At 44.9% G+C, this 23,643-nt stretch overlaps 1 protein-coding gene across 3 annotated transcripts in view; it reads right to left on the minus strand.

The window, feature by feature from the left end:
- GABRP (gamma-aminobutyric acid type A receptor subunit pi) overlaps positions 1–19,498 on the minus strand; it is a 39,306-nt gene extending 19,808 nt beyond the window's left edge. Inside the window, exons 1-6 of one of the 3 annotated variants that reach the window (XM_080999231.1) lie at positions 19,345–19,498; positions 19,153–19,242; positions 13,062–13,167; positions 10,776–10,891; positions 6,311–6,378; positions 159–376 (exon numbers count right to left, since the gene is read on the minus strand). In XM_080999231.1, the coding sequence (XP_080855357.1) occupies positions 159–376; positions 6,311–6,378; positions 10,776–10,891; positions 13,062–13,117 (458 nt within the window). In that variant the 5' untranslated portion in view covers positions 13,118–13,167; positions 19,153–19,242; positions 19,345–19,498. Of the gene's footprint in view, positions 1–158; positions 377–4,597; positions 4,971–6,310; positions 6,379–10,775; positions 10,892–13,061; positions 13,168–19,152 lie in introns of those variants that run through there. The other 2 variants (XM_080999232.1, XM_080999233.1) reach the window with 2 other exon arrangements.
- Positions 19,499–23,643: the final 4,145 nt, after the last annotated feature.

The following is a 23,643-nucleotide window of genomic DNA, read 5'->3' on the forward strand; positions in this document are numbered from 1 at the left end:
CAACTGAGGAAAACTATTTCCCCAGATATTCCTGACCCTCAGAATCTAATGGTGTTTCTTGGGCCTTGAATTCCTGACTGTTGCACCTGTCTGCAATCTTTCTGCTACTCAAGGGTAACAAAGGGTAGCAAAACAGTAGGAGCACATGCAAGACTTACCGCAAAGCATACAAGACGGTGCCGTTAGAGAACAGCCGTATAAGCCGATTCTCTGCTGTGACCTCATGCAAGAAAGAATTCTTAGACTCCACAATATACGTGTCAGGAACCCACAGGTATTTCACCAGTCGGGCATCCAGAGTGAAACTTTTGTTCCCCTGAAAAACCAGGCGAGGATCTGTCCAGCGTTGTCGCAAATATATTGTCGCCGTGTAGTCCTGGAAAAGAAGGCAGCTCATGAGCAGGCTTTCAGGACATTGCTGCATGGAAAAGGAAAACTCTCTAAGTTAGAGAGACTTTTGACAGGTGGAGTTCAACTGCCTTATCCAAAGGGTTTTCTGAGCATATGTTTATTGAATGTAGTCCCTCTGTCCTATAGGCATTTCTGAAATTTGCTCATCTTGATTCTTTTAGTTCTCCGCACTGCTCTGTAACTTAGTACATTTTTTGCTGTTTTATAGTTAAGGTAAAGGTAAAGGGATCCCTGACCATTAGGTCCAGTCGTGACCGACTCTGGGGTTGCGGCGCTCATCTCGCTTTATTGGCCGAGGGAGCTGGCGTACAGCTTCCGGGTCATGTGGCCAGCATGACTAAGCCGCTTCTGGCGAACCAGAGCAGCACACAGAAACGCTGTTTACCTTCCCGCCGTAGTGTTACCTATTTATCTACTTGCACTTTGACATGCTTTCGAACTGCCAGGTTGGCAGGAGCAGGGACCGAGCAACGGGAGCTCACCCCGTCGCGGGGATTCAAACTGCCGACCTTCTGATCGGCAAGTCCTACAGCGCCACAGCACCACCCGCATCCCTTTCCACCCGTGTCCCTTTATAGTTAATTGATGATCATGATGATGATGATGATATAATAATAATAATAATAATAATAATAATAATAATAATAATAATATTTTATTTATACCCTGTCCATCTGGCTGGGTTTCCCCAGCCACTCTGGGCAGCTCCCAACAGAATGTTAAAAACTTCCCTAAACAAGGCTGCCTATAGATGGCTTCCAAAAGTCTGATAGTTGTTTATTTCCTTGACATCTGATGGGAGGGCGCCACTACCACAGGGCAGGCACCACTACCAAGAAGGCCCTCTGCCTAGTTCCCTGTAACTTCAATTCTCACAGTGAGGGAACCGCCAGAAGGCCCTTGGAGCTGGACCTCAGTGTCCGGGCAGAACAATGGAGGTGGAGACGCTCCTTCAGGTATACTGGGCCAAGGCCGTTAAGGGCTTTAAAGGTACAGTCTTCAAACTTTTCAGACCCAGGATCTATTTTTAACCCAAACACCCATCCATCTGGGGACCCATTTCTTAATCTTTTGCCATATATTTGCACGGTGGGAGTGTTCCTGTTGCCACCCAACTTGGATGAGGCCGCAACCCACCCACCCGTAGCTCCTTAACATAGCTTAAGTAGTTTAAATTCGCATCTGTTACAGGTATGGTACTGTAGGTGTGTCTCTCGCCTGCCGCATTTCAACATCAGCCTTGTCCTCAGGTAATCATGGCAGGCAAAGTAGGATTCATTGCTCTCTGCATTCAGAATATCATGTTTCACTCTACTTCAGTGCTGGGTGAAAGGGTTCCTTTTGTGTTGAGTGCATAGACTTTAACAAGCTTTGGAATGAAAGCTGTTAACCAAAAAAAGTCATCCCAAGACTTCATGTATATCATTTCTAGCTTTCAGATTTTATTCTCATGCTGTTAGGGGGGAAATTTCTCCACCTAAATGATTGAGATGGTGCACCATTATGCATTTCAAAGCAGTGAATTATTAATCTCAGCAATGAAGGTGAAAACCCCCGGGTCATTTGTAGTTCAATTATTTATCTAGCAAAAGAGTACATCTCTATAATGTTCTGCGTGAGACCTGAAAATGTGAGTGCTATAGTGATGAGAAGACTACTGTATGAAGATAATATTTGTTGATTAATAGCTTTGGGATACCTGGAAAGTTAGCTTCATGAAAGATTGGCTCAGCCTTGCAAAGACTTCCTATGGGTTCCAAACCCCAGTAGACAGCAGCTTTCAACGGAGTTCTGCATTTAAATGGATACTAAAAAGCTGCGGTGTTCTATAGACCAATGACTTCGGACACCTATTTGTCATTCTCATCTCAGAGGTGCCTTATTTTCAAAAGATGCCTGCAGTGTCTCAAGTCTGGGCCTCTTTGTTTGTTTATTTTAACACCTCTTTTGGCCAGAGCAGCCCACAAACAAAATACTATGACAACAATAAAAGGTAAAGGTACCCCTACCCGTACGGGCCAGTCGTGTCCGACTCTAGGGTTGTGCGCTCATCTCACTTAAGAGGCCGGGGGCCAGCGCTGTCCGGAGACACTTCCGGGTCACGTGGCCAGCGTGACGAAGCTGCTCTGGCGAGCCGGCACCAGCGCAGCACCGGAAACGCCGTTTACCTTCCCGCTATAAAGCGGTACCTATTTATCTACTTGCACTTGGACGTGCTTTCGAACTGCTAGGTGGGCAGGAGCTGGGACTGAAGACGGGAGCTCACCCCACCGTGGGGATTCGAACCGCCAACCATGCGATTGGCAAGCCCTAGGCGCTGAGGTTTTACCCACAGCGCCACCCGCGTCCTATGACAACAATACAAGGAATTTAAAAGAAACAATCCATTTGCTAAAAACGGCATCGCCATAAACAGACACTGGGGATCCGGTAGCAGGGGCTAAAGGAGCATCCCCCCGGCAGGAGTTCCAGAAATTTGGTCCCACCACTGAAAAGACTCTGCTGCATGTACTCATCATCCCATATGGCAGTGGGTAGCAGGAACACAACCTCCAGAACTTAACAGGCAGGCAAAATCATATAGGAACAGGTGGTCCTTTTGATATTTCAAGGTCAAACTATGCAGGACTTTGAAATTTAACAACTACCACATTCAGCTTTGCTAGAGGTCCACAAATTATAGTTTTATTAAGAAGGCGGAAAACCTTTTCTCCAGCCACTTGCAGGATTTTATACACTTCTGAAGTGTAAACAGGTAGAGGGATCTTTTTTTCATATGCGGTGGACTTGTAAGAAAGCGAGGGTATTTTGGGAAATGATATATGATGAGATGAAAAAGATGTTTAAAGTGATTATACCAAAAAACCAACAAACCCTGAAGCTTTTCTCTTAGGGATTATAGGGAAAGAAGTTCTTTTAAAAAAGATGATTAAGCTGATTAAGCTAGGATTCTTTATGCACAAAAATGGAAGGAAGAAGAAGTCCCCACCAAAGAAGAATAGATAAGCAAGTGTGGAATTGGCAAAGTTAATAGCCAAAATAAGAGAATCTAATGACATTTGTTTCATGGAAGAATGGAAGTCTTTTTCGGATTACTTAAAGAAATACTCCAGTATGATGAATTTGTGAGCAGGATTTGAACCATGAGTAACAGAAGGAATTGGAGATGATAGCATTGTTGTTACGGCATAAGAGAGGGAAGGTAGGGTGCAACAGAAGGAGATTTTATATGGATTTTATAAACTTCTATCATATTGCTTCTTACTCACCTTTTTGAAAAAGGTCCAAATACTGTAACCTTCCTGTAATGAGTATGAGTTACTCGTGCGTAAACTGGTGCCTCTCTAGGCTGATTTGCCTTGTTAAACCTTTCTGACTGCACAGCCCTTTCTGATCATGACTGTCTCAGTCACTAGCAGAATCCGTCAGTGGGCGTTTCTTGAATCTCTTCCAACATAAGAGTTGTTTGACACCCAATCTCCTCCGCCTCTCACTGCGCGGGAGCCTTCTGCGCAGGGTGGGCGTGGGTAGCGGGGGACCTGTCCCCTCCTCACTGAGTTCCAGTGAAGAGTCCGTGAGCCCTCTCTCCGATTTTCCCATCTGCTCACTTTTGTTCCTGGTGTTGCGCTTAAATGCTTCCCCCTCCACTGAGTCGCCTCTCCCCCTGCTGCTGGGTCCTTCTCCAGCATCATCCAGGAGCCTCCCCTTCGCCTCCCGCTCTGATGTCAGTTCCCTGACACTTCCTTTACAGGTAAAAGGTAAAGGTAAAGGACCCCTGGACGGTTAAGTCCAGTCAAAGGTGACTATGGGGTTTAAGTGCTCATCTCGCTTTCAGGTCGAAGGAGCGGGCGTTTGACCACAGACACTTTTCCGGGTCATGTGGTCAGCATGACTAAACTGCTACTGGTGCAATGGGCCACTGTGGTGGAAACCAGAGTGCATGGAAATGCTGTTCACCTTCCCACCGCAGTGGTACCTATTTATCTACTTGCACTGGTGTGCTTTTGAACTGCTAGGTTGGCAGGAGCTGGGACAGAGCAATGGGAGCTCACCCCTTCACGCAGACTTGGAACTGCCGACCTCATGATCAGCAAGCATGAGAGGCTCGGTGGTTTAGACCAAAGTGCCACCGGCATCCACTTCCTGTAAGCAGAGAGGCCCTGTAATAGATGGATTGCCTACTTGCCTGCTCTTTGCCTTGCCTGCTGCTTCTCTGTCCGCATGCTGCTGCCCATTTCAGTGAGATGACCACTACACTCATGCTTCTGCTGACCACCTCACTAAGAGAAGAACATACAGGGCCCACCATCTGCTCCCAACTAAGCCCACCGCACTGAGAAAGAGATTGTGCTGCTTTTGGCAGCTTCCACAAGAGAAATAAATATTCTGCCCACATTCTACTGCCTGCTTGAGTGGAAGAGGAACAAAGACGAATGAATGCCTCTCCCCACAAGATGATGCTCCCTGCCTGAAGGACAGGGGCTGCCCACTGTGGGCCATGCTAGCCACCTGAGGGAGGAAAAACTGGCCACTGTGATCTCATGCTGATGTTGCCTATTTCACAGACTGGCCACTGTGTTCTCACACGGATGTGTCCAACCAGAAGGAGAGACACAGGCCATTGTGATGTCATGCTGATGCTGAAGGAGAGAGAAACTGGCCAATGTACCAGCTCACAACTGCTGTCCACCTGAATAACAAGGAGACACTGCCTGGCACGCCAACACATTGCTCACCATGTTGATGAGAACTATGTCCTTTGTCCTTTGGACCAGACTGGGGTTTCTTAACTTGCTTTTACTCTCCTGTTCCTGCATATTAGGTTCCCTTACCAGAGGTCTATAATAACAAAAGGTAGGTAAAGGTAAAAGGGAAAGGACCCCTGGATGGTTAAGTCCAGTCAAAGGCGAATATGGAGTTGTGGCACTCATCTCACTTTCAGACTGAAGGAGCTGGCGTTTGTCCACAGACAGCTTTCCGGATCACGTGGCCAGCATGACTTAACTGCTTCTGGTGCAATGGAACACTGTGACGGAAACCAGAGTGCATGGAAATGCTGTTTACCTTCCTGCCACAGCAGTACAGTGGTACCTCGGGTTAAGTATTTAATTCGTTGTGGAGGTCCGTTCTTAACCTGAAACTGTTCTTAACCTGAAGCACCACTTTAGCTAATGGGGCCTCCTGCTGCCACCGCACTGCTGGAGCACAATTTCTGTTCTCATCCTGAAGCAAAGTTCTTAACCTGAAGCACTATTTCTGGGTTAGCGGAGTCTGTAACCTGAAGCGTATGTAACCTGAAGCATATGTAACCTGAGGTACCACTGTACCTATTTATCTACTTGCACTGGCGTGCTTTGGAACTGCTAGGTTGGCAGGAGCTGGGACAGAGCAACAGGAGCTCAGCTCGTCATGGGGATTCGAACCACCAACCTTCCAATCAGCAAGCCCAAGTGGCTCAGGGTTTAGACCACAGTGCCACAGTGCCACCCTTTCCCTATTTCCTTTATAGAGAAGTTGCTCCATGCCTTTGATCATTTTGGTTGCCCTTTCCTGAACCTTTTCCAACTCTACAAATCCGTTCTGGAGGCCTGTTCGCAACATGAAAAGAGCGCAACCCACAGCAACGCGTCTGCATATGCGCGGGTTGCGATTCGCTGCTTCTGCGCATGCGCGTGACGTCATTTTGTGCTTCTGCACATGCACGAGCGGCAAAACCCGGAAGTAACCCTTTCCGGTACTTCCAGGTCGCTGCGGGACGTAACCTGAAAGAACGTAACATGAAGAGGACGTAACATGAGGTATGACTGTATCAGAAACTGCATCTAGATTCCCACCGACTCCCTGCTCCCCGGAGCTTCCTTAATTCCTTTTATTCCCACTTCCAGGATTGTTTGCTTACCATATCACTCTCAGAAATGCTGGAAATGCTTGCAACGTCAAGGCTCATGGCTATTACCACAGGCTCTCCTGCAAAAGGAATGGAAAGGGAAGTTTAAATTGCAGAATCAGTCTAGGTGGTACCAAGCTAAGGGTACCAATAGTCTAATGATTTAGCATAAGATGAGCAGGGCTAGGTTTTCAACATCAATAGTCTAATGATTTAGCATAAGATGAGAAGGGCTAGGTTTTCAACATCGCAATATATCACCAACATCGCAATAAACATTGTGATATACCAATATATCATGATGTCTGAAATAAGGAAATAAGCTATGACAGGGCGTTGGCTGGCTTCATGGTTTTTCCTGCATCGTGATTTGGGCCAGCGTCTGCTCTTGTGATTCGCTGCCTCTTCCAGGAGAATTGAGCTGGCAGAGTTAACTGGGGCTGCAGGAATCGAGAGACGGCCATGTTTTCCCCAACATTGTGATTTTTGCATAGCGCACTGACACGTCATGATTTGTGATATATTGTCAGGTCAAAAATTATGAAACCGATATCACGATATGGACTTCTAACCGGTTTGGGACGATAGGTTGATACATCGGCCAGTCCTAAAGATGAGCTTATTGCTTTGCTATGACTCAGTTCCCACTCTGGAAGATAGTTTTGAATGCATTCCTAAGCAGACTGTGACATCTTTGCCTACTGAGCAAAAGACAGAAAGCATGAATGAGGACAAAATCAAAATTCCTGTTGATCTGCTAGGACATTTGGGAAGAGTGGCATTTATTATCACGCTGGGCTTACGCATTAAGAATATAGCCCTCTGAGGCTGTAATTCTATACATGCTTACCTGGGAGTAAATTCCATTAACATCCTTGGGGCTTGGGGCTACTGCTGAGTAGACATGCCTAGGCCTTGCGGTACAAAGCTCCTTAACTGAGGGGTGTTGGCGGGGGAGAGCAGGATGTGGATAGTTCATTAATTCTGAAGCAGATGCTTTCAAAAATGTGAATGACCAGCTCCCGTGTTCTACAGGAATGCGAGCCATTGAAAGAATGAAGACGACCAAGTTGAAGAAGGTCAGATTCATTATAAAATGAAGGTTACCTAAACAGTACATGGCCTTGTCATGAAGAAGCGGAATGACTGTTATGATTAATAAGCATCTTGAGGTCTTCTTATGAGATGATGTCAACAATGACATCTGATGTGTTGACTCCATAGACAGGAGATTATAATGGTGTGAGAAAAAGAGATTGGACAAAAAATCCTAGTTATAATATAGACTTCTTCCTGTTCACTCACTTAGAACTTAGAAAGTATTTGCTTATGCCCAGACATAACCAGGCAATTCCTCTATTTTTCTTTGCTGTAAGTTGCTTGGAGACCTTTGGGTGACAACCAACTAATAAATAAAAAAGCTAAAAATATATACTAGCCCTTTCAATGTTGCCCCATCAGGTGGGAGTTATTCCTTCTGCTGCCTTGACCACCATTCAAATGAACTAATCACTATAATTGTTTATCTGTCTGTAAAGATATCTATATTCTTAAATTTTTAAATTATTATGCTTTTTCATTATTATTACTTTTTGGTCCAGTTCTTCTCTTTCTCCCATTCCAGCTCTTTTTATCTGCTGCATTGAAAGACTGTTTAAAGGGCCATTAGGCTGTAGTCATTTACAGACATATACCTGGCAAAAAGTGCCGTTAAACTCAATGGAGCTTACAGAGCAACCCCAAGTGCAGGGATTTGCTGTGTTTAATACCTGCCAGTGATATGGCAACATAAAAACCACTGCATCTCAAACATTTTGTTAGCTTTTTCTGAATTCTTGGGGAAAAGTGGGATATTAAAATTACTACATAAATAAATCTGGTCCCAACATTTCAAGCTGCTTACATTGCTCTAAGGCTGCTAAGGTCATATTTATTATTGCTAGGGTAGGAGGTGTCTACTATTAGGAGTACGCAAAGTACAGAAAATGTTTAGCAATAATAAGAATAATACACTAAATTGCACTGTGGAAGAAGGAACATACCAAGCTTTGTGCAATGTTGGGCTATGCATGTTTACTCATAGGTAAGTCCTAATGTGTTTGTGAGGCTTACTTCCTATTAAATTTTATATATATATATACAGTATATATATATATATATATATATATATATATATATTCATGTATTTCCCATTTTTCCATTTTCACATCATGTTTCCTCCACATAGAATATTTATGTACAGATTTCCCAACCTAGCCTCCCACGGTATTCATAATAAACCTAAGATTTGCTACATCTCCATTTATCCACCTTTCTTTCATCCCTTTTACTCCTTAATTATAGTTGACTGCTGCTCATGTGATTACTCCTCCTTGTAATTTAATTGCAGTATCATATTTTCTTAGGTACTCCCCAAAGCTTTCCCATTCATCCTTTCATCCAGATTTCTTATGTTGGCTGTCATATTGGCAAGTTCTGCAAATTCTGTCAATTTATATAGCCACTGTTCCTTAGTTTCACTTTCTTTCCAACATCTAGTGTACGGCTATAGAGAAATAAGTTGCATGCCTTCATGGGGATCTCATCTTCAGTTACACCTAGTAGGAAGGCTTCAGACTCCCTAGTAAATGAAAAATGGAACAGGTGAGGGTATTGGGTAGGGTTAGCCTGCAGAAAAGATGACAGAGGTGATGCGATGTTGTTGTTTAGTCGTTTAGTTGTGTCCAACTCTTCGTGACCCCATGGACCAGAGCACGCCAGGAACTTCTGTCCTCCACTGCCTCCCGCAGTTTGGTCAAACTCATGCTGGTAGCTTCGAAGACACTATCCAACCATCTCGTCCTCTGTCATCCCCTTCTCCTTGTGCCCTCCATCTTTCCCAACATCAGGGTCTTTTCAGGGAGTCTTCTCTTCTCATGAGGTGGCTAAAGTATTGGAGCCTCAGCTTCAAGATCTGTCCTTCCAGTGAGCACTCAAGGCTGATTTCCATAAGAATGGATAGGTTTGATCTTCTTGCAGTCCATGGGACTCTCAAGAGTCTCCTCCAGCACCATAATTCAAAAGCACCAATTCTTCGTCGATCAGCCTTCTTTATGGTCCAGCTCTCACTTCCATACATCACTACTGGGAAAACCATAGCTTTAACTATATGGCAAGGTGATGTCTCTGCTTTTTAAGATGCTGTCTAGGTGATGCGATAGCTGTCTTCAAATATCTAAAGGGTTGTCACACAGAAGATGGAGCAAGTTTGTTTTCTACTGCTCTGGATGGAAGGATCAACACACATTTTGAAACAGGGCAGCTAGCCATGGTTAACACTGATATAAGATATCTGATATCTATTTTATCGGGGGGCAGTTGATTCCTCAAAGAGAGTTGATGTTCCCTCACACTTGACCATCATCCCATAAGGATGACAACTGGATTCTTCTGAGTCTGGAGTGGGGAACATTTTTCCGCCTGAGGGCCACATTCTGTCATTCTTGGGGCCGTATGGTGGTTCTGGGTGGGGCTCAAAATAAAAAGTAGGTGGGCCAGTTAATGGGATTCTTATCTTTGTACAGCCAAACACTGCAGCCAAACAAGAGTCAGCGCATTCCGTGCACACACATCTCTACATCCAGATGATGCACATTAACACAAGGATGCATTCTGGCCCGGCAAAAACACTTGTTGAAGCTACAGAACAGGAACAGTGAAGGTCAGGGTCTAGCGAGAGCCCCATGACTTGACAGAGACCTTAAAGGCTGCATTTGACCACAGAGCCGGTGCTTCCCGCTGCCATTCTAAGTCAAGAGCTGATTTAATCATCAATAACAGTGTTTCCTCAAACCAGGGTCTCCATTTGTCGTTGGACTGCAGCTTCCATCATCCCTAGCTAGCAGAACCAGTAGTCAGGGATGATGGGAGTTGTAGTCAACAACAGCTGGAGACCCAACACAGATTTCGAAAGAAATTGTGATACAATCGCCTTATGCCAAAATCTCCGTACAGATAGAAACTGAGAACTGTTCTATATTTGTTATGTACTGAGTTGAATAGGATCCAAAATGAAGCAGTCTGATTGGTCCTAGAACAACAGGATTCAGAATGCAGCAGTCTGATTGGTCCTAGAACAATAGGATCCAGAATGCAGCAGTCTGATTGGTCCACAGGAGCCACCCAATCCAGCTCCAGGTGGAAGTGAATCCGCAACCTGATTGGCCTACAGGAGAATCCCAGAATTAGCCAATCATGTGGGGCCCATTGTGTAAATAATGTATATAAAGCAGACATTCTTCCTCAACACTGGAATTAGGGTAAAGGCAACTGATCTTAAGTTAATAAAAGGATTGGGGATAGGCAAGGGTCTCTAAATTCAGCTCAAACAGGGGCATAAAGACAAAATTATAAAGACCAATAAATTATTTCCTCTCTGCAACGCTGAAAGACTTTGGCAGGTCCTACAAAACTATAAAAGATGCTGATGATGTCATACCACCAAATTTTGGCCTGAGATATCTGTTGTATCCCCGGGTGAGGTTCCCGAATCCAGGGAGGGATGTTGAGGCTCGGCTATCTGACGTGTCAGCATAATGACCCAAGATGCACTTTCTGAAAACGAAAAGTAAGAAATGTTGAATGTGGCAGTGGCTACTCATCTGTTACGCAGCTGCAGCCTTCCTCTTCTCATCGCATACAACACTCATAAACCAAACAGAATCTTCATATTGCATTTATGCAGCATTTAAATACTAAACGCCTGCTTGTGGTTCTGTGTGAGAAGGTAGTCGGTGTCTAATTGTCACTGGATTAAAAACAAGGGCTTGCCTACTCTCCCACATTCCTCAGATGAAAATAGGGACCTTTTTCACTCCCCACCAACAGCCCCCCACTAGGCAGGATTAAATTATCAGTCAAGAATAATTTTACAGCGCAAAGCGGGGGGGGGGGAGGAACCAAAAGAAACACTAAATACTTGAATATTTTGGACAGCAAGTATGAGATAATCTGCTAAGTAGGAGCCAAAGGAAGAGGCGCTCCCTGTGTCCGGTATAAATCATCAGCCACTTTCTGCCTCATCTCTAGAGGCTGGGAACATGGGCGCAAAGCCATGTGGCAGGATTTTTTCACTATTAAAAAAAAAAGGCATGTAGAACACTGAACATTGTTTCTGTTGCTGCTCCAGATAATTGCTAAACAACAAATAAGTGGCTATTATCGTATAATCAACAGGTACCAGGTAAGGAAAGCTATAACTTTAACTGGAACAGAACTGCAGTCGCCAAATTACTGGCTAGTGTTGCTACAACTGGAAGAAAAACCATGAAGCGGTCTGCCAAGACCCACAGCAATTTTCAAGTGGTCCGTGATATGGAGGGGGAAAACCACTCATCTAGGGTGGCGCTGTGGGTTAAACCACCGAGCCTAGGACTTGCCGATCAGAAGGTCGGCGGTTCGAATCCCCGCGACGGGGTGAGCTCCCGTTGCTCGGTCCCTGCTCCTGCCAACCTAGCAGTTCGAAAGCACCTCAAAGTGCAAGTAGATAAATAGGTACCGCTCCAGCGGGAAGGTAAATGGTGTTTCCGTGCGCTGCTCTGGTTCGCCAGAAGCGGCTTAGTCATGCTGGCCACATGACCCGGAAGCTGTACGCCGGCTCCCTCGGCCAATAAAGCGAGATGAGCGCCACAACCCCAGAGTCAGTCACAACTGGACCTAATGGTCAGGGGTCCCTTTACCTTTACTTAGCATCTTAACTGCATAGCTCTTGCTGTTTGATGAAGACATGCCTCTTTATCCTGGCCTTTAACAGTTAAATTATTTTGTTTTGTGAGACCCACCAGGAGGGGGGAGTCCGCAGCAAAGTCACTACTCTTTCTGTATGGTTCCATATGGGATTCCAGCTATGATTTCCACCCCAATTAGAGGTTTTGGGGGGAAATCTGAGATGGGGATAATTAATTGAAATGGAATTGGTTTGCTGCTACTACTGGGCAAGACATTATTGGAACACGTTAATTGGAGGACATGTGGATGGGGTACAAATTAATACAATAATGTATTCGGGGTGATTTTAGTTGGGAAGTGAAATTAATTGGCTAGCCTTCTGTGAAATATACATTCTAGTAACTATTTTCTAAATTTGCATCTCTCTCATTCATATATATATATAGTGTGTGTATGTCTGTGTGTAATATATATATATATATATATATATATATATATATATATATACTGTATATATACACACACACAGTGGTACCTCAGGTTAAGTACTTAATTCGTTCCAGAGGTCCGTTCTTAACCTGAAACTGTTCTTAACTTGAAGCACCCCTTTAGCTAATGGGGCCTCCTGCTGCCGCTGCACTGCCAGAGCACGATTTCTGTTCACATCCTGAAGCAAAGTTCTTAACCCGAGGTACTATTTCTGGGTTACTGGAGTCTGTAACCTGAAGCGCATGTAACCTGAGGTACCAATCTCTTTCTCTCTCTCTCTCTCTCTGTGTGTGTGTGTGTGTAATATATATATATATATGCGCAAATATGTATTTTTTTTCCTTTTCATCATATCCTCTTTTTTAAAAAAAGAATTGGACACTTTAGAAAGCCTATCTAAATTCCCGTCTCAGATTTTTATCTCATGCAATAGCCCCAGAAAACTATCTGGATGCTTCTATACTGGAGAACCTTCCCATCCCCAGCCCCTAGCCGAAGGAGCCAAGCCTTATTTTCTTGCATAAACGGATTAGCTGTGTGGCAGATATTCTTAAATATTTCAGCTTACCCTTCAAACAAAAGAAAAAGACAGACATGGATGGAGAAGTAACAACTGCTGCCCATTTGTGAAGATTATTTTCACCACTGGCTAAGATGGCTCACTTGTCAATGATCTGCAAAGCAAAGCAGATAAGTATTTCACCTGTATAAGCAGGGATGAATCAATCAGTATCTTTTCATATCAGCGTCACATGATCAGTCACATATCTGTTTCTGCCCATTTCTGCACCAACCAGCAATTTTTTTTAAGCCCACACAAAAGTTCACATTTAAATGTGTATTTAAAAATTTATTTTAAATTCATCTTCTTTTTTTAAAAAAATGACAAATAACAAAGTGCCTAGATCTATATCAGACCATTTAGGAGATGTGAAAGAGAGAGAGTCCACACATTAGCTCTGGAGGTGCAAATCAGGTCAAGTCAATAGGTGTTGAAATTCAAAAAGCTCAAATTCCTCAAGCAAACCTCTAGAAGCCCAACTTTGTCTCATAAAACAAACCACCCTAAAAAAATTAATACACACATACAGTTTAAAAAAAACACCACACCCTGTTTACAGCCATACATTCAGTGCTGAGCATTGTTAGGAGACCCCTCACAGAGCTACAATTCCCAACAAACTACAATTCCCAGAATTCTTTGGGGAAACGAGAAGGGAGTGACAGGCCTGCAAAGATTAATGAGCAGACGCTAAGATTGTTATTATGGAAGTGATGAAATGTGTCTGCTGTCTGAATAAGACTCTTGGATGAATGGGAAAACCCACACAGGATTATAAAAATGCTTGTTTTCAACTCACTTGTGGAGACTATCAGAGGTCACAAAGTAAAGAAAGGAAAAATATACGAAAACAACAAGAAGAGATGAGGAAAACAACAAAGAAGGAATGGATACAATTGTGAACATTATTTGGACAGAATTGTGAACATCAAAGCAGCAGCAATAAGATAACTGGATCCCTTTCAGAGCTCGAAACATGGGTACCCCCAACAAAAATTTAAAATTTGGCTCTGTAATTTGGAATTAATGTGATTTGATTGGTTTGTTAATAAAAAATATTTTTTTTAAAAAAAAGAATTCTTTGGGGAAAGCCATGACTATTAACATGAATTTATATCTTCTCGCAGACACAGATAAGTATGTGACCTGGCGTGTAGCACTCTTTGCAGCTGCCGCTGGGAAAATTAGAGCAAATTATATAGCCAAGGTAGCCACCAACTGTAAAGGAGATGAACTTATTTGACCCTAACTACATCAAGCTATATTCTATCTTCGTCACCAAACTCCGAGTATAATTGCACGCTGTATTAATTGACATTGTTTTTTGATATATTAGTGGCCATGTGATGATTTTAGCTTATGAATTTTATTGTTTAATGTCTTGATTTGTATATTGGGGTGCAGTGGTACCTCTGGTTAAGTACTTAATTGCTTCCGGAGTTCTGTTCTTAACCAGGAACTGTTCTTAACCTGAAGCACCACTTTAGCTAATGGGGCCTCCTGCTGCCGCCGCGCCGCCAGAGCCCGATTTCTGTTCTTATCCTGAAGCAAAGTTCTTAACCGGAAGCACTATTTCTGGGTTAGCGGAGTCTGTAACCTGAAGCGTCTGTAACCCAAGGTACCACTGTACTTTTATAGCTCTGTTTACAGTACGTAATGTTTTGATAATATAAATGCTTTAAGTCTTTTGTATCAATCCAGTATATTTTCTTTTAATTGTTGAATGATTCTGTGTGCATTGCGGCAGCCTTTGGCTATGTGCAATAAAACTGACTGACTGACTGACTGGCCATGACTATTAAAGTGATATAAGAGTGCTTTACATGTATGGAATGGATGCTGTTGGCATCCGTCTGTCTTGAGAGACAATGGAGTGCACCTCCAGGGTGAAGTAAAAACACTGTGCTAGCAGCTCCCTGGGGCGCAAGCCTGGGCAGTGTGTATGGAGGTCCTGGGCTGCCTAGATGACAAGCCCCCCCCCCAACCTCTGGGCCAAAAAAACGAGAGCAATACATTTAGCACTAGCTTGGCTGCAGGAGTTGCAGGAAGGAGGTGTAAAAATAAAGCCATCCACCCAGTCTCAATTTGTGTAGGGTTGACTCCTTAGCCCAGGGATCAGCAAACTTTTTCAGCAGGGGGCCGGTCCACTGTCCCTCAGACCTTGTGGGGGGCCGGACTATATTTTCTTTGGGGGGGGGTGAACGAATTCCTATGCCCCACAAATAACCCAGAGATGCGTTTTAAATAAAAGCACACATTCTACTCATGTAAAAACACCAGACAGGCCCCACAAATAACCCAGAGATGCATTTGAAATAAAAGGACACATTCTACTCATGTAAAAACATGCTGATTCCCGGATCGTCCACAGGCCAGATTTAGAAGGCGGTTGGGCCAGATCCGGCCCCCGGGCCTTAAGTTTGCCTACCCACGCCTTAGGCTATTCTTCTCCTGAACGGATGTAACACCTGTCCAAACAGAGGAACATTATACAGTGGTACCTCAGGTTACATACGCTTCAGGTTACATACGCTTCAGGTTACAGACTCTGCTAACCCAGAAATAGTGCTTCAGGATAAGAACTTTGCTTCAGGATAAGAACAGAAATCATGCTCCGGAGGCGCGGTAGCAGTGGGAGGCCCCATTAGCTAAAGTGGTGCTTCAGGTTAAGAACAGTTTCAGGTTAAGTACGGACCTCTGGAACGAATTAAGTACTTAACCCGAGGTACCACTGTATGTCTCACTAAATAGGCTTATAATACTTGTTCAATACTTGGAAGCAAGTATTGGTGTCGCCATACTGCATTGCTTCATTCTGATGGGTATGGTTGTTTGGAAGGGAAGTGGGAATGTGCTATATTTTGAAGTGCTTTCGCTGACTTTCCTGGGAGTGGGCATGCCGCTGACTTCAAAGTCTGAAGTTACACAGGGCTGTGCTCACCAAAGCATGAACTGGCGGGGCAGTTAGCTTTCATCTAATGCCACCATTCTGTGCTGCCCACTGTATTATTGCTCACCAAACAATGAACGGCATTCGCTCAGTTGAAACACTCTCAGTGGTGCTCAAAATGTGCGCTGGGGAGCTCTGGAGTTCCTTAGAAGCTCAAGACTTCTTCCATAAGAAGATGTTTAATGATAGACATGCTCGCCTGAAAGACACCCCTGTTATGTACTGAAGTTCTCACCCTGGGCCAGCAGGGGGAATACTGTAGATAGTTTTCACTCAGGTCCACATATGCAAATAAGGGATTGAAAGTGACATTCAGTGATGGGACAGTTACAGAAAGTGGTTACTGTTGCGTTCTAGTGGAGCTCTATATAAGCAGGCTGGCTGAAACCTTCAGTTCAGTTCTGTTCTGGCCTGTGAATAAACAAGAGCTGTTTGAAGAATCGTTGTGTCGTCTGATATGTTCACCCACAACTTAACAACCCCTGCCCTTGCAAAGTCATTGAGGGCATATAGAATGTGTTTTAAGTTCATGTAGGATGACACTGACATCAAGCAGGCTTTTTTTCAGTAAAGACATGGACTGAAGCTAAGCAGTACAGTGGTACCTCGGGTTAAGTACTTAATTCGTTCCGGAGGTCCGTTCTTAACCTGAAACTGTTCTTAACCTGAAGCACCACTTTAGCTAATGGGGCCTCCTGCTGCCACCGCTCCGCCGGAGCACAATTTCTGTTCTCATCCTGAAGCAAAGTTCTTAACCCGAGGTAATATTTCTGGGTTAGTGGAGTCTGTAACCTGAAGCGAATGTAACCCGAGGTACCACTGTATCTCGATCAAACTTTTTCAGCAGGGGGCTGGTCCACTGTCCCTCAGACCTTGTGGGGGCCGGACTATATTTTTTTTGGGGGGGGGATGAACGAATTCCTATGCCCCACAAATAACCCATCAATGCATTTTAAATAAAAGGGCACATTCTACTCGTGCAAAAACATGCTGATTCCTGGACCATCTGTGGGCTGAATTTAGAAGGCGATTGGGCCGGATCTGGCCCCCAGGCCTTAGTTTGCCTACCCATGGTCTGGATGTATGATTGTCTGGGAATCCCATATATGCCAACTTGGGGTTCATGATGGAAGAATATGATATCAGATCTCCTTCTCCAACACTAGACACCCAATATATCCTAAGGCTCTGGAACTCCATTCTAGAGGCCATTGGATTGCAGTCTAAGGCTGCTTCCAGATTGCTGTTATTTCATGGGTGGGAATCAACTGCATACTGGCAAATTCGGGGTGTGCATTTGAAGGGGAAGCTGACAACCTGGACCCATGTCAGTATAGATTCAGGTCCCACATCTGGAACAGAAACTGCTGTGTCCATTCCAGTGGAGAATCTCCACCAAGGTGTGACCCTGCAGATTCTTTAGGAGCTCTCAATCAGTTGCATTCGGAACCAACGGTCGTGGTATACTTCTGAGCCAGCCAGAGGCGGCGGCCAGGAGCGTGGTGTTACATTGGCTTTGTTCCCACTTGGCGGCGAGACTGAATAAGATTTCTTCTCCACCCCGTGGAACTTGTTCTGCGGGATTCTATAAAGCTGAGGTGCATCTCCCCTGTTCTACCTGAAAGACCACCTGATTTTAGGCTGCATTTTTCTCTTCACGTATATTGCTTTTATATTGTACGTGGTGTACACCACTCAGAGATTTCTGGGAAAATATCAAGCGCTTTCTTTTCTTTAAAGAAAATAAAATGTTTAGCTTTGAGAAACTACACTGAGTTTCATTGTCATCAATACACCTATGTGGAGATGCCCTGTGAAATGTGGAGAGCCAGTGTGGTGCAGTGGTTAAGAGCGGTAGACTCGTAATCTGGTGAACTGGGTTCGTGTCTTCGCTCCTCCACATGCAGCTGCTGGGTTACCTTGGGCTAGTCACACTTGTCTGAAGTCTCTCAGCCCCACTCACCTCACAGAGTGTTTGTTGTGGGGGAGGAAGGGAAAGGAGAATGTTAGCCGCTTTGAGACTCTTGGGTAGTGATAAAGCGGGATATCAAATCCAAACTACTACTGTGAAATAAGTCTGCTGGACATCATTGTAAAGGTAAAGGGACCCCTGACCATTAGGTCCAGTCGTGGCCGACTCTGGGGTTGCGGCTCTCATCTCGCTTTACTGGCCGAGGGAGCCGGTGTACAGCTTCCGGGTCATGTGGCCGGCATGACTAAGCTGCTTCTGGCGAACCAGAGCAGCGCACCGAAATGCCGTTTACCTTCCCGCCAGAGCGGTACCTATTTATCTACTTGCACTTTGACGTGCTTTCGAACTGCTAGGTTGGCAGGAGCAGGGACCGAGCAACGGGAGCTCACTCCGTCGTGGGGATTCAAACTGCTGACCTTCTAATAAAAAGCATAATTTTTTTAAAAAAAGAGATGCATTTTAAATAAAAGGACACATTCTACTCATGTAAAAACAGGCTGATTCCCGGACCGTCCGCGGGCCGGATTGAGAAGGCCATTGGGCCGCATCCGGCCCCCGGGCCTTAAGTTGCCTACCTCTGCCTTAACCAGTCAGCTTTGGCATGAGTCAAATGCCAAGTGAACTCTGGTCATCTCTCTTTCGTGTGCCCTTTACCTCACATCTTCTGCAAAGCAGGGGATCTGTGGCAGTGAAAAATAATGCCCAGATAAAAGAACCATCATGAAAAATACCAACCTATCCATCTCTAGCCATGATGAATCTGTAATAATAAAAATGTGATCTCATCTTGAATCAAGGCATAGATGACAAAGATTCCTCATTGGGCCAGCATTAGACACCAGGAACTGAATCAGATCTCAGTGCCAAAACATCTGAAGACAACATTAACCTTACCTCCATCACCACATTGGATTTCCCTGCCCTGTGTACCTTCCATGATCCCAGCTGCACCCCTCCCATTCAGCTAACAAGAAGAAGGAACTACGGCACACTTTAGTAAAAAATTAATTCAGAACATTGTGCCCATGGAAAGCCCTTCAAGAAATGGGCATTAAGCTGTTTTCCATGGTATAACTCGCTTCCTGCCCCAACCCCGCAAAAACGGTATGCCTCTATTAAACTACCAAAGAAAAGATAAGGAGCAGGAGGAAAAAGGATTGTCAGCATTTACTTACATTTAGTATATTATCCGTCACAAAATGACCAGTGCTGGCTCCCGGTTTTGTTGGCACGAGACCAAAGCGGCAGACACTAACAGTTGAAGCCTGTGCGTGCAAATAAGTGAAAGTTAGAAGCTGTATAAGTCGATCCACTTGTCAAGGTGTTACACAAGCCGAGTTCCCTCAATGAAAGTCTGAGAGACTCACCGTCCGGAGTCAACATTCATTCAGCTGCAACTAATAATCCTGCCTGAGATCAATCATGCTGGGCGTCTGTTCTGGGGCTGTGATTTTTCACTCAGTCAAGTGAACGTGTTTTCTCAGCTGACCTCTGCAGGTAGAAATCCCCTCTCCTCCCACGGACACAAACTGCAGGTAAATCCTCCGTGGGCTTTCCCAGGACTTTACCTGTAATGTGATTTGCATGGCCCGTCCCCCTCAGCCGTTGTCCCAACCCAACCCAACCCATGCCATCATTTATGTTCCAGCATTTTCAGTGAGACCATTTTTCCCCAGTTAGATCATCACAAACTGTACCTACTGCATGCACACAGATGTAAGTTCCATTTAAGTTACGTTCCGAGGCATGGAAATGGCCCTTCTCTCATATATATATATATATATATATATATATATGAAAAACTGGTAGAGATGTAATAAAAGATGTGGCTGATTAATCAAAACAACATAGTTCCCACTAGGATGCAGGCCCCAGAGAATAAGGGACATAAGTGAAAAAAGATATAAATGCAGTCTTTTGTCCCAAATAAATATTTATGCCTCCTCATTAATGATTTTAATTCTTTCTTTTTTGTGCATTCATCCTCACTTAACTGGTTTCAACAAGCTGAATTTTATTGTTTCGGAACCTGGATGCCAGGGCATAAGTGCAATCAATTAATCAAAGCTGCCTCTCAAAATAATTTATTTAATTTTATAAATACTTTAAAAATCACAACCTATATCAATTGCATCATTACAGCACACTCTCTTTTGGAGTGGGGTTTACATTAAACGTACAATTTCTAATGAAAGAATGACCTGCTTAAAAAAAAAAACACGACTTACAATGTCTCATGTGCAGTTTCCTCGCCACCCATCATTCTCCAGCAGGCAGGCCTACCAGAAGGGAGAGGGAAAGGTGGCGAGGAAGCTGGTGTGGTGTGAAGGCACCAGCGAAGCCAATCTGGCCCTCCGGCTGGCGTGTTTGCCCTGCAACAGCCTCCCTGCTGCCTCACCCCTCTCAGTGAGCAACAGTGACCCCATAGCTGTCAACTTACAGATTTGAAAATAAGTGACCAGCAGCCTCGAAAATAAGGGATCAGCAGCCAAAATAAGGGATCAGCGGCCTCACCTGTCCCAGGAACTCCTGTCTTCCACTGCCTCATGCAGTTTGGTCAAACTCATGCTGACATCTGAAGTTTTAATAAACTTGAGGCCAATTTTAATCCCATAACACAGTGTTGTGTGTCTTTATTCCACACCGGAGCCGGCCTGGGGTTGTGGAGGTCTCTGCCTGTCCATGCAATGAGAGCCATGCTATGTCTGGCTGTGCTTAAATAATTAAACCCTTTCTAGGCAATAAGTTGGAACATGGGGTGGTCAAAAGTGCTCTTTTTCCATTTGCATGGAAAATTGAACTATTACGAGACTTGCTGGTAGCGTCTTAACTTCCTGGCAAATTCAGTCTAATACACCAGCCTTTGTCACATTCTGGGGACTTGAGACTCCCTTCTGAAGTTACCCCACCCCACTTCCCAAGCAAACACAGGGATGGCTCCAGGTTTGTAGAGACTCTGGGCAAAGTGTCCTCCCATGTGGGCCTTGCACCATACATACTGAAAATATGTCCAGGAGGGACACAAGAAAGTTAAGGATCTTGAATTGGAGAAGGCGAAGCTGGAGATTTACTTCAATAAACAACCAATCAAGGGTGATTCTAGACTGTTTTGGGGTCAGATTCAATCACATGCCAGCAAATTCAGGCTGTGTCCATAGCTTTTGAAAAGGGGAGTGTTAGTTCATGCTGCCTGCTAACAAGATGAACGTAGAGTGAAAATGTTTTCGGAGCTTCGAAACAATTGACTTGGGGGCGAAAGCTAGGAAACTTAGACATGACCTAAGTCAAATATTTTGTCTCGAATCCTAGTTGAAACTCATTGTTTAAGAAATGTTAACATGCAGATGATAAATCTGGACTTTAGACAGTTCATTATTTAAGAGTGATGAGCCAAGACTTTTTAAAACCAAAAGATGATTGTTGCTGATCTATATTAGTTTAAGAGGATGTACCGAGGGGATATAAGAGTCAGTTCAAAGAAAACATAATCATGGCATTTCTTCCCTGCTTTGGAGTAAATGCATAAAGATCCTTTGGGTAAGTCATTTTAAAGGAAAGGGGTGCTTAGAAAGCTTACTTAAAAATCTCCTGAAATGTGCTTATTAGTACAACCACTTTTGTGCTTTTTTGTCTGTCTTCTGTGCTCTCATACCGTATTTTGTCATCTTCCAAATACTGTTTGGTATTTTAAAGTAAACTTAAAAGTAAACTACTGTACTTTAAAAAAACCTTCCTCAAGCAATTGGGTTCGTATTTAATGCTTGGATGATACTTGTCAGACATTGTGCAGGTGTACATTTTTTATAGTTCATTTCATACATTCTGGTTAACACAAGCAACTCTGGCTTTGCTCAGCTACTGGGGTGTGTGAACTTTATAGGCAGTTTCTTACTGATCATATGCTGGTTTTGACCTACAAAGTCCTACATGACTTGGGACCATGTTATTTAAAAGACAGCATTCTCCCATACAAACCTACCCAGGTTCCTTGGGAAAGACCGCTTCTGCCTATAATGCCATCACATTTGGTGGGAACTCCAGAGATCAGGGCCTTCTCACAAGCTCTGGAACTCCATGCTAAGGGAGACAGACCTTGGTAGGCTGATCTCTGATGACGTTCCAAAGACAGGGTGCCACCAATGAAAAGACCCTATCTCAGAACACCACTTTCCTCAGCTTCAACAGCCAAAGGACAAAGAAGGGTCCCTGAGGAAAATCTTAGTTCCTAGACATGTTCATTCAGGAACAAGCGGACCTCGACTGAGACCTGCAGCCCCTGGATTCCGTGAATTACGAATCGGAAATTGTTGGTAAGAAGCAATGGACAGTCAGTGGCAGAGGAAGCTGCTTGGGCACCTGGGGCAGCACGCCCAGGGGTGGGGCAAGCCACGAGGCCTCCAGAGTCTGCCTGCCTCCTCTCACTCAGCCGCCCTACAGCTAGGGCGGAGGCAGCGGGCGGACTGTCTGGGCAGCACGGAGCCTGCGTGCGCCCAAGCCACCACATGTCAGGTGTGCATGCGGCAGCCAGGCCCTGTGACCAATAGGACTTTGCAGGACTGGGGCCTTCCTAAGTTTGTTCTGAAGAGGCAAGGCGCAGCTGCACAGGTGAGGCCAATTGGTAACTCACAGCACCTGGTGGCAAGAGCCAGGAAGGGATATAAGGTCAGCATTTCCCTTTGGCTCTTTGCCACAGCAACACACTTTCTTCCTTGCTGTGTTTGGCTTCTTGACCCCTTACTTCCTGATCCTCAGACCCTTGGCTCCTTGCTTCTTGATCCTCGGACCCCTGACTTCGTGACTCCTTGCTTCTTGATCCTCGGACCCCTGCCTTCATGACTCCTTGCTTCTTGATCCTCGGACCCCTGACTTCATGACTCCTTGCTTCTTGATCCTCGGACCCCTGACTTTGTGACACCTTACTTCTTGATCCTCGGACCCTTGACTTTGTGACTCCTTGCTTCTTGATCCTCGGACCCCTGACTTCGTGACCCCTTGCTTCTTGATCCTCGGACCCCTGCCTTCGTGACTCCTTGCTTCTTGATCCTCGGACCCCTGCCTTCGTGACTCCTTGCTTCTTGATCCTCGGACACCTGACTTCGTGACCCCTTGCTTCTTCATTCTTGGACCCCTGACTTCTTGACTCCTTGCTTCCTGACCCTCAGACCCTTGGCTTCTTGACTCCCGCCTCTCTGACCCTTGGACTCTTGGCTTCCTGGCTCCTGGACTCCGGTTCCAGCTCCCACCCCACCTTCTTGCCCCCGGTCCCAACGCAACGTCCCCAGCCGGGACTTCGATCGCCCGTGAATCGGACCATGACACCACGTCTCTCCCAGGAGAGACACATGGCTTGGGCACACTGCAGGCCCCATGGTGAGTGCCACCTGGCATTTTGTCACCCCCCTCAGTGGTGACACCCCGGGGCGACCTGCACCCACCACACACCCCTTCCTTCAGCCCTATGGACAGTCTTCTATTTATTATAAATATTAACATTATGCAACAAGGCCGTATGTGGGATGTGTAGTTCAAATAAGGACCAGAGAGCTGTCTTAAGTTGATGGGGATTTCTCTGCCAGTAAAATGAGAGGATGTGAAATCCAAATGTAACAGTCTTGATGTAATATTACAGCATCTAGCTGTCCCCACCCCAGTATCACAACAGGGGG

The sequence above is a fragment of the Podarcis pityusensis genome, assembly GCF_964106645.2.
Source record: "Podarcis pityusensis genome assembly, chromosome: 3".
Lineage (NCBI taxonomy): Eukaryota > Metazoa > Chordata > Lepidosauria > Squamata > Lacertidae > Podarcis > Podarcis pityusensis.